General features: G+C 38.4%; 1 protein-coding gene across 2 annotated transcripts in view; it reads left to right on the top strand.

Moving 5' to 3' along the window:
- Nucleotides 1-1916: 1916 nt before the first annotated feature.
- The window catches only part of NADK2 (NAD kinase 2, mitochondrial), a 15391-nt gene continuing 5507 nt past the window's right edge, over nucleotides 1917-11800 (top strand). Inside the window, exons 1-7 of one of the 2 annotated variants that reach the window (XM_010131977.1) lie at nucleotides 1917-1999; nucleotides 2353-2441; nucleotides 3964-4045; nucleotides 5352-5435; nucleotides 7831-7967; nucleotides 8995-9073; nucleotides 11368-11463. In XM_010131977.1, coding sequence (XP_010130279.1) covers nucleotides 3975-4045; nucleotides 5352-5435; nucleotides 7831-7967; nucleotides 8995-9073; nucleotides 11368-11463 — 467 coding nt within the window. In that variant the 5' untranslated portion in view covers nucleotides 1917-1999; nucleotides 2353-2441; nucleotides 3964-3974. Of the gene's footprint in view, nucleotides 2000-2352; nucleotides 2442-3963; nucleotides 4046-5351; nucleotides 5436-7830; nucleotides 7968-8994; nucleotides 9078-11296; nucleotides 11464-11800 lie in introns of both variants that reach the window. The other variant, XM_010131976.1, reaches the window with a different exon arrangement.

Here is an 11800-nt window from a genome sequence, read left to right as displayed (position 1 = left end):
TTCCCTTCCCACAGGAGCACAGTGGCACTGTTCAAGTTCCCAGTGCAACACCATGGATTCTGGAGGAGCAAGAGATTTATGAGAGCATACGAGCATTGTAGCTTGGGAGTAGAACCAAAGGGTTTAAGTGTATGGGGTAATTAACGGGGCATAACACCCTGCACCCCAGTACACCAGTACTAACAAGCTTTGTAAATGTGACCTGAAAGCTTTCTCTGGATCTTTTCCGAAACCCACATGCTTATCTGTGTGTGTACAGATAAGTACAGCTGGGAGCTACTCTCACTGTCTGCCTGTGGTACTGTTGGTGGCATCCAGGCAAAGTCTAGGAGCTCCTTGGTTGGAGGTGGTTTCCTGATCCCGGCTGTAAGACCACCTGAAGATTCTGTTTCTGCAAATTAATCACTGATTGTAAACACACTGAGCAGGACAGCAGTGCATTTCCAAGGTGGCCAATTCCGTTCTTTTCTGTAAGTTTTTCGGTGCTGAGTCTCTCTTTGTGTGTAGCTCGTGGTTAGATATATTGACGGGTGTCAGATGAAAAAGATGGCGTTTGTTGGCTATCGAATTGCAGTTAACTGTGATAGCCATATCCTGCTAGTCATCTCCCCTTTGCTGTGGAATTCTGTGGTGTGAGAGTGTCTAAGGAGATGGGATTAGCTGTGGCTGTCTGGCACCACTTTCTCTTGGAAGCGTGTGCAACTTTGAGTAAAGGCACTTAAATTGCTGGAAGTGCCTATCCAAAGGTGCTGGCACAGATTAATATCTCTAAAAGAACTCTAGGAGAAGGTCTCTTTCTATACTGGTAAAGTGTTCTTAACTGATTGGGAAAAAGAAGCAATGACAGTATAATTGCAGAGTAATTCATGCTACAAGGAGCTTCAGGAGGTCATCTAGTCTAGCCTGCTAGCCAAAGCAGGATCACTTTTGTTATGAATGTATTTATAAACTCCTTTTGCTTAACATCCTTTTCACCTTCTTTCTTCTGCTTGGTTAACGTCCATGCAAACTCGTATTTGGCAGTACAGTCCCAGAGGAGTACACTAAGAGTGAGGTGGAGAATGAATACATACAGCTGGTGACTGAATTACTCAAACCTGTTGCAAAAAAATGTAATCTGCAGCCAGCAATCCCACCTGCCTGGTCGTAAGAGTCTTATCTATATGAACTGCAGAATGTTTCCATGGTCTAAAGGGTGTGTCATGATGAAGTATTTAAATTTGTGGGCTTCCAGGAAGAATGATGCTAGAATGCAACTGCTAAATACATGTTATTGATGTGAATTTGTTTGAAAAATCTGGCCTATAATCCAGGGGACAGTATTAAACGTAGGAGGCAGATTGTTCTTAAGCTTTTTTTGATGCAGGAAAAATGTCACCTTTGTCAGCGCTTGGCAGTGATCCATTTTAGTTCAAATACAATTTGAAGGTTAATGGTCTAGGTATTTAAAAGATTCCTGTTCTTAATTATCATTCCTGTTGTTTTTTTCTGTTGGCCTCTTTCTCTATAGCACAGTGTTTATAATTCTTTAGGTAATTAACTAACTGTGTGGGTGTTTTTAGGATGTGACAGAAGTGTAGTTAGTATAACTTTTTTTTGTGGATTTAAGTAGACTTCAAATTTCATAGCAGATTCAGGGAAAGCAATGTGGCATAGAAGTCAGTGTGGCATACTTGTTTGCATGTTTGTGTAGAGCTCTTAAAAGGTCTGTGATTCTTGGGCGCTGTGGCCATGTAACTCATTTAATGTAAGATTATTGGTATGTATATAGAAATGTAATTAATAGAGTGCTTTAAAAGCACATGTCTCTACTGATATAAAATACATGCTTTTTTATAGCTTCTACTTGTATTACTCAGGAGCGCTTACTGCAGTGATCAACTTCTACAAAATCAATTTATGTCTTACAGCTTGCCTTGAAGGGATCTAACTATGCTGGTCTGCTGGAGCGGCATCGCATTCATACAAAAAATGTGGAACATGTTGTAGACAGTTTACGGTAAGAATGTATGGATCTTGGGAATTTTAGACACAGTGCAAATATCCACGGATTGTATAAAACAACAAAAGAAGCTTTGTGCTACAAGCTGTAATAAAATAGGAATACTGAAAACAGGATTGTGCAATTGAACAATCCTTAAACAATTATAATGTGAAGTAGCTCAGTTCAGTTGACTAACTCCTTTATTTTCCTAAAAGCAAACAAAAAAACTGTAAAAGTTTGGTGTGAGTGTTAAATGTTTTTAAGCCACATTCCACTCTATAATTGGTCCTTAATTATGTGTCAGTTTTTCAGAAGGATGTGACAAGGAACAATATAGGACACAATCAGTGTTTTTCTGCACTTTGTAGGAATGAGAGCATAGAAGTTCGTCTTGTTAAACGTCGAGAATATAATGAAGAGACAGTTCGGTGGGCAGATGCTGTTATATCAGCAGGAGGTACGACTTTATGGAAGGGAAGTAATTGTTTCAGTCTGTTTTTACAGATATGTTTTTCAGAAATGTTTTGCAGTGCATGAAACTTCTGGAAGTATGTACATTTTGAAAACAACTTCTTATCTAATTGTCAGAAAATACGACAAAAAACAATGGTTGTGACCATGCTCTCTATCTCTAGTGTCTGAAATTGTAGCACTAAGAAGCACATCCCAGTGCATGACCGCTTTGGAAATGTTAGGTTGTCCTGTGTAAAACAGTATAAACTGTGGAATTTACTGTAGTTTTCAACTAAAGGGGATAAAATACTTGCTGTCATGTGATCATACGTAGCTAAGGAGGATAAAATGCTTGCCATCATGTCATTATACATAGACACATACCAAATCCTATAGAGTAGGGTTTGTGAGGTGGAGACTAATGTACTACCTTTTCCTCCTCTTGCTCAAACTGTCTTTCTTGCTTTCACACTTAATTCCAGTGACTGGAGTATCTAGTTGGATGGTGCAGGTGCAACTTCTGAGCAGCCTGTGCCACTGATGAGAGCTTTTTAAATGAACCATCAGGACAACTAACATACAGTGTTATTTTTGTGATTTGCTGCAAATATTGCAAGTTTGTTGCAAGGCTCTGATATAATGCTCAGTCATTTGGAGCAGTTACGCAGCCACTGCTCTGCCTTTCTCTCATCCCTTTGCTCTTAGCTACTGGTAACCATGCAGAATGGGTTGAAAGGCACGTGTACATTCCTGAAGTGTCCCAATAAACTCCTGTAGATTCAAAGAACTCCTCTAAGCTGGAGATTGAAGTGCCAGTTTGGCTGTGGCAATGTTTGTCATGATTATGAGGCAAGCTGCCGGGAAGTGATACATCATCCAAGGTTTTCAGAGCTTACACTGGTAAAGAGCAAAGACTGGTTCAGGTTATAGTTGTCCTGTTTAACAGACAGGAAAGAATATCAGTATCTGAAGAAACCAGTGACCCTTAAAGATTTCTACTTCAACAGTTCTATCTTAAGACTTCCAAGCTTGCCTGTCTGAGGCCAAGTAAGATCTTTAAATTGTGCCTTATAGGAAAACCACTGAAATGGAGCTAAAGTCATTGTTTTTATGTGATTCAAAGTAAAATTTGGATTTAAATTTGTTTCCTGTCTTTTGTGGCTTTGATTAGCGATACCTTCTAAATTTATTTTCTGAAAGAATTTCTTTTACCAGCTGATAAACATGCAGAATTTTCTATAATGTCTTTCAAACTTGCGTCTGCCAAATTCAGTTGCCTGGACATGTAGAACTGTCAGAAAAGTCATACTTCTCCCAGTCACATTTGCTATCTTGAGTTCAGCTGTTGCTGCTCTGCTGTCAAAGGTGTCAGTAGTTTCATGGTCCCATTTTATTTCTGTGCAGCATACCTGATCAGTTGTTAATACTAAAGCATGTAGTGGTAACGCTGCAGTACATGTGAGACTGCTTTATCTGGGATACTAGAATGTGAAGTGAAACTAACTTTTGTTTTGCTTGTTCTGTAGGTGATGGTACAATGTTGTTGGCAGCCAGTAAGGTCTTTGATAAATTTAAACCAGTTATTGGAGTAAATACTGATCCTGAAAGGTAAAAACACATTTGGGAAAGCAATGCTTTATTGAATATCAGGCACAATATGCATCTGTTTTCATGATGTACGACGCATGCCTGCTAGCATTTGGCAGCATAAATGTCTGCTTTAGTAGATTGTAGATACGAAGTGAACCTGGTGTTTTATTAGAGTTTCTGCAGTTACCCTGTCCTATCTGAGAGAACGTTAAGTAATATCAGATAAGCATGGCTGTGTTAAACTTCCACATCTGTCTTCACACACCAGTATAGGAGCAGTTGCAGTTAGTTAACTTGTATAGCTAACCATAAGTTTGAAGCTGGAGACAGAACAGGAAAAGGGACATAACAAAAGCAATTAAGTGTGGTGCCTTAACTCACAGAAACTTGGTTTCCTTGTGAAGGTGAATCCTATTGGAAATCCAGTAGGGCCTCAGATGAAGGGGTTTGTTCTGGTTTCTTCATGAAAACTGTGTCGTACCTCAGAGGATGCAGTCTCCTCAGCCGATTAATGGCATTTAGTTGTCCTTCTGTAAACTCCATGCAAGTTGCATCCATCTAACCATAAGATTGATTTGGGCAGGTGGATGCAGTGTTTTAGAACCGTGTGGTTGTTATAACCTTCAGACGGACAGCAAGTAGAACTCAGAATTCACAAAGGCTCTGTCTGGTGAGATACCTAGATTTAGGTTTCTGCTTTTGATATTACCAGTTAATTTAATCTGAGTAGACAAAGTGGCAACCAAAAGTTTGAATTCCTTTCATGCCTTACTGCTCTTCTAAAACTTTTCAAATGCTGTGAAGAGGTATTCTACGGTATTAAGCCTGAATAGCAGGACTCAAATAACAAATGCCTTCAAGTTACCAAATGTCACTCATGAAAGGGGAGTAGTGATTAGTTGTCTGGCTCTGACACGAGGTTCTTTTCATCTTAGACATGTTGCTTACCTGTTTCATAGCACTAACTTGTGTGGAAGTTTTATTTCTAACTTGCAAGGTTTGTTAAGCTTGAATTCCTTGTCTAGAACTATGGTGACAGGAACTACGTTAGTATCTACATATTCCTGCAGGATTACTGGCTGAAATGCCAGTTTTTGGAGGAAGTGTGGAGAAATATCCAATGTCTCCTACACGTAAACCCCAGGAGCTAAAAACGGTGTATTGTTGCTGATGTGCTGTTATGTAAGAATAGTATATGTTCATAAAGATCAAAAGTGTAGCTTTGCTTAGTGTAACAGAAAGAGATGTTTGGGGTTTTGTTTTTTTAAAGATTCCAAATCTTAATAGTTACACTGTCATTTTCATTACCCTTTTTGGCTACCAGATCAGAGGGTCACTTATGCTTGCCTGTGAGATATACGCAGTCATTTCCCGAAGCACTACAGAAGCTTTATCGTGGTGAGTTCAGGTAGGATTCACTGATCTTTGGTTTTCCAAAAATATATTATGATTGGAAAATACTTAATGATGAGCAATTTCTAAGGAGCAGATGATGCATAGTTACATCCTAATGCCTCAAATCGTCAATTCTGTGTAGAGGTTTACCATGTTGAAAAATGTGTTTGTGGTCAAGAATGAGACTGAAATAAAAAGGATAAAAGTTACTGCCAGTTTCAGAAAAAACTTTCGTTATGACCTTCAGTAACTGATTTTCTTTTCTGACTTAGCAAATTCAGAAATGAGAAACTGCATTCTTGTAGAGGGTGTATTGCTTTACATATTTTAACACTCAGTGATGGGTTATGCTGATAGAAGCTGAGGAAGCCTGTACAGTTAGGAAATGGTCAATGTGTCGTGTCTGGGGTTTTGATGATTAAGGTAGAGTAGCTTAAATTTTGTTAACAGATTAGTGTAAGGCAAAGCTTTTATTTGTGCTGGAGATAGCTTGATGTTTTCAATACTAGATATTCTTAAAATAGACACATCTTATGTAAACTAAGAAGAAAGCAAGGTGATTTTTAAAGGACAGGCTTGGAAAGAGTTTAATAACTATTTGAAAAGAGACATTGTTCTGTGGCATATTAACATACTTTTATGATGGCAAACCAGCAAACAGATGTAAGTCATTCATGTGAAAATATATTGCAATCTTGTTTTGTTTGCACTTCTGGCATATTTAATTTGTAGCTTGAAGTGTATTTGTCCCATAGAAAATTCTAAATTGAGGTGAATACAGTCATCAGGATTGATTATAAATAATTGAAGGAGTTTCAACAGTTACTGCTAAATGAAATGGTACTTTCAACTCACATTTTGAAACTTAGAACACAGAAGCTTTTAGCTCCCTGTCATGCTAAGTTGCTTAGGTAAAGCTGTTGGAGCTAATGCAGGTAGCTTTCCTTGATAATCTAGGCACTTGTAATGTTTTGTTGGATGTGATGTTACGTTTTTGTTGCTGATGCTTCTTCATTGCTCATTATGGTGCTGAAGTCTCACCAGAGTGAAGCAAAAAGCGATTTCCCTGGTTATTTTCCCAGAATAAGAAACTGATATTCCTAAGCGAGGACCTGAGCAGGTATTTCACTTGGCAGTTCTCAGGTTTATTTCACCCTGAGGAAAGGTTAAAATAGGTGGGTAACTGGATAAGCTTGTCTGGAAGAGATTGTGGTGGCTTAAGGATGGTGAAGTGCCAGAAACTGGAAAAGGGGGGTTGTGTTTTCTCCTTACCCTGCAAGGCTGTGTAATTGCAACAATCTGTGTGAGCATGCACTTTGTAGTCCCATGAAACAACGAACGTTACTGATTTAGAGAGCGAACTGTATCAGACTACCAAAGTTTCTTCTCTTTTGATGGTTGGTGGTGTAATAGAGTCTCAAAATAGGTATTTAACAGGGGTATGATCCCATTTTCTAATTTTGCAGAAGTTTTCATGTGTTTTAGCATGAGTGTGGTAAGGAGGCTAGCATAATGTTACTTGTTGCGTGCTCTCTGCCTGATGGCCTAAAACCATACTTGGAATTTAAGAGCAGATCTAAGGATATGTTGACTGAGATTCTACAAGTATGACAACAAAGAAAAGCTAGTAATGTGATCATAGGGAGCATAAGTCTTCCTTGATGTAATTTCAGGAAACATACAAGCTGGTTACTGTCACCTGGTTATCAACAGTATGAACTGGGAAAATACGTGCTCATAACACGCCCTCGTGATTTGCTTTCTTAATCAAAACTACTATCACTAATTTGTTTTATGTAATCTCTCAATTGTAAGAGGGAAAAGAAATTGGATACCACTTCTAGAAAGAAAAAGAAATCTGAATGTTGTTCAAGCTTAAGGAGTAATGCTTTTCATATCCTCCTCTTTCTTCATTTGAGTTCCTCTCAAGCATCCTAAAGTTCCCAGGAGAGGACTCTTAAAATGAGAGGATACTTGTGGCCTTTATATATAAAGGGGTGGATAGAGCTGCTTTTCTGGACATCTACAAATAGAAACAGAAGATGGTAAAAATACAACATAATATTGCTGTATAAATTCCTGAGAGCTTGTTGTTCTCAAAATAGTTGCATCAGTCATGAATTTGTAACTTAGAATCATATGCCTTAAAAGATGAGTTGTTTTTTATCTGTAATGTTTGTAGACTACTTTTGGTCCTCTTATTTTACACATCCACTGCTAGCAAATTGGCAAGTATAAATTATTTATATTCTTGAAAGATTAAGTTTCTAAATTCAGAAATTATAGGGGAAACTATAAAATTTGAAATGTGACTTTGAATTTGTCTTGAGAGTGAAGGCGGTCTGATCCTATCTAATTCTCTTATAAATATTGCAGCTACTGACACCAGGTTCTTTCTTCTCTCTAAGGTGGCAGTGGCGACAAAGAATCCGACTGTATCTTGAAGGAACCGGTATTAACCCAACCCCTGTAGATCTTCATGAACAGCAGCTAAGCCAAGAACAACACAGCAGGGCTCACATAAATGAAAGGTTCCAGGATCAAAGTAGGTTGAAATCTGACAAGAATATGGTCAGTTTTCTATGATAACTTGGAATAGGAGATAAAGATTCGTAAGGGTTGAAGTATTTGAAGTCTGGTTGAAGTACTTGCAAAGCAGGGATAAAAAGCTGTTGTTACCAGAGCTAATCCAGATTAAAGTTCTTTAGAAGGAAGTGGTTTTCTATATGTTTGTTCTGGACTGTACACTTAGAAACGGTTTTCAGTATTAATAGTTCGTTTAGAGATGTTTTTAAATACTATTATCTGCTGGCAAAATACTGAGCTTTTTAAAAATGCTGTCTCTTAGGGTTACTGTAGGCACTTGGGGTTACCACATGAACATTTACCATGCGTTTAGCTACTCCACACTAAAAGTCTGTGTGTAACATACACATGTTCTTGTGCTAAATTTGAGGTAGGTTACTTCACAATTGAAAAAGCTCATCATGGACTACCAGCAAGCAAATCAGAAATTTTGGTTGAGAACCTCTTCCTGGGTAATTCTTCGGTCATCAGACACCTTTGACTGTTTTAGTTATGATGGATTGAAGATGCATGCTTCTATTCTTAGCCTGTTTCTAGTACTGCATTTCTTCACTGAGAAGTGCTTAGTCAACATGAAGAATTTGTTAAGCCCCCTTAATTACCCTGTGGTATAAAGTCTAATTCTTTATCAGAGATGTCTGTTAAGTCACTCACTGTCAGTGAATCTAACTAGGCTGGAAGAGTAACTGACAGAAGAGAATACTTCAGTCTGTCTGGTAGCCCGTGAGTTTTCAGGGAAAGCAAAGTCTGAGTGTAAGTGTCATTGCTTTATTGTCCTTGGTTCAAATTTCTGTAGTCTCCAGTAAGGGACAGTAACTGACTACAGACTAAATCACTGAAAAATTGATTCCTTGAAGAAAATGAAGTGCTAGGATTAGAATACAAACACAGGCAGCAGAATGTTCCCACCAATGAATCATGGATTACTTTTGAAGACCTGGTGTTTAAAGCCACCACTTCAAAACTGTCATATTCAATATTTGCAGGGTCTGACGTTTCTGGTCCACATCTTTTACCAGTGAGAGCTCTCAATGAAGTCTTCATTGGGGAGTCTCTTTCATCCAGGTATGTATAACTGATTGTTGTTGGAGCAAGGTACAATTGACTTAATTCCTTTCTGTCATACTGCAGTGGACAATCAGTGATGTGATGTCTCTGCTGTCAAATTTCAGTTCTAGTCCATAAATATATAACACTGATTGTATTGCAGCTGATCGCAAAGTGTGTTTTCAGAAATGTAAGTGCAGTGATACTTATTTCTAGTTTTCCACCTTCCTGATTGGCCCTTCTTTCATCTTTCATTATTCCTGGCTGTTTTCTTTCCTCCTCATTGTAGTACTCCTTTCTGGGTAGTTCTTACATAAGCAAATGCCTTCAGTTACTATGTTTACAGTGGGTTGAAGATCTAAGTATCTGTCCTTAAACTGCCTCCTCTCCTGCATCTCTTCTGAAATATTTTTTGTCAGCTTTTAGCATGACCAAGCAGATACAGCTTTTAGTGTGACCAAGCAGAAATGGCTTTTCCAGGATACCTTTGGACTGTTCTTTCTGTCCTGAAGATTAATGCATTTCTGCCAGCCAAACAATAAAAAGAAGGTTTGGAAAATGTGATTGGGGCTGTGGGAAAGGAGATCCATGGTCAGAATTTGGCCAAACTTTTGCTTGTACTGTATATCCCTTTTCCTTTTATTCTGTATCTTTCTTTCTTTTTTTAAAAAACTTCAGAGTGTAACATCTTCTTGTGTTTGTACAGTGCCTGGGACACTGTGATTGCTGCTGGAAACAGTATAAATGTTCCATGAGTGCTTTATCTTCCATCTGGACTGCAGCCTCAGACTGGCAGAAGGAATTAGTCACAAAGAGATACACATTTTTTTTTCTACTAAATAAACCTAATTTTATCAAGATTATAAAGTTTCTTTAACTTACAGTGATAGAGGATCGCAAAGCTGCTTACCAACACTTCATAACAGGCCTTTACATCTAAGTATCACAAATTCAGTGTGCTCTTTGGTTCGAGTATATTTGAGAAGCATTGGGGAACGCAATGTCTTTAGGAACAACTCTAGTAATGAATACTGTGTTAATAGGATCTTACACTTGAAGACTTAATAATGATGTCACACAGATGAATCTTCACTGAGGTTCAAGTACACGAATCTGCTGTATATTAAGACAAAAATTGCTCCAGGTGCTTTTTCCAAGGTTTTATTCTGCAAGTCAGTTAAGAAAACAGGGAAGCTGAAGGGGGAAAAAAAACCCAATCTTTCATACCCGTCCTGCAAAAATTATCTTAAACTGAATCAAGCTGCACACCTCTGTTCTTAATTTTCTTCCAGTTTTTTCATCTTCCCATCTTGTCTAGAGTACACAAAATGCCCGTAGTTACTGAGAGTCTAAACTGTTTGACACCAAATATTTGAGCTGTGTTCCTAGCTGATCCAGACTGAAACATTCATCACCTAAAACAGCTCAGTAAGCTCCTCTTACTTAGAAAGGTGAAACTCAGTCATGATGAACACAGCGAATGTTGCATTTTTCTAAGAGGTTATCTATTAATCTGAAGACTCTTATCGTACTGTTTGAATTAGGCACTATGAACATGAACAACTTTAGTTCGTGAATATACCCCTGGATGTTCTGAAGCTTACAGAGAGAGACCATTTGGTGTCTCCAGGTCTAAGATTCCCGAGGAATCCCCGATTGATAGCATGAATGGTAACATGCAGAATTATGATTGTGCCCCGAGACTTTAACTGCATTTGAGTTTTAGGAATAAATTTACCCTGGAGAGAAACATAAACCTGCTGACTGTTCTAAACCTAAAACTGTTCAAGAAGAATCACAGTGGATTTTTAATTACTGAAGTGATCAAGAATTCAGCCTGAAGCCATGCTGTTGCTTACTGATGTTGGAGTGCCTTACCTCTTAGTGTTCCTTGATGTAATTTTGAGTCCAAATCACAGCATAAGTGCAGTTTTTTCACTAGTTCAACAATTATGCAAGGAAGGTAATGTATTTGTAGTTTCATTTGTAAGTCCAGCAAACTCTGCTTGTGTATGAAGCTATTCCCAGATGAACCACAGAGTTCTTTGTGCATAATTTAATCCAAAAAGTGGCTGCAGAAAAACTAAAAGTTTGTGCTGCAAATCACTTTTGTCCATTATAAAAACTGCTGTAAAACAGTGAATCAGAAGTGGCCGCCAAATCAGAAACACTGTTCAAAGCCTGTGAAATTGTCATCCAGATTTGAAACTATCCCCTTGAAATTTTTATGTGCCTGATAAGGCTGTGTGTTCTGTCTTATTCAGGGAGAACTTTAAGTCCTGCAAACCCAGTTTTAAATTCTCGCTTCATAGGGCTTCCTATTATGAGATATCAGTTGATGATGGTCCTTGGGAAAAGCAGAAGAGTTCAGGGCTTAATGTGTGTACTGGAACAGGATCAAAAGCATGGTAAGTACATGCTGCTGCTTTGATATAAAGTACTGCTTCAGATAAGCTTGATGGTCCTATTTTGTGTAAACATTTTGTCCCTGTTGAGACTCTCGTGGGCTATGGCGAAGTCAGTGCATATCAGTTATATCCAGATATTCTCACTGTTGGTATGATTCAAAGCTGTCTCAGGTGTGTGAGAAGAGCAAAGCCCTACCCTCACTTGTAGGTATGGAGAGAAGAGTTAAAAGAGCAAGGAGATGAGGCATTGAGACACAAGTTTACCTTAGGTCTAATTTTGGTGAAAGAGGATGCGTGCTGCATGTGGAGATGAATGGTTGGGGATGGCAAGGGAAAG

The sequence above is a fragment of the Buceros rhinoceros genome, unplaced genomic scaffold (assembly GCF_000710305.1).
Source record: "Buceros rhinoceros silvestris isolate BGI_N320 unplaced genomic scaffold, ASM71030v1 scaffold11282, whole genome shotgun sequence".
In the NCBI taxonomy this organism is placed as follows: Eukaryota; Metazoa; Chordata; class Aves; order Bucerotiformes; family Bucerotidae; genus Buceros; species Buceros rhinoceros.
This window is presented reverse-complemented; position numbering and strand designations above follow the sequence as displayed.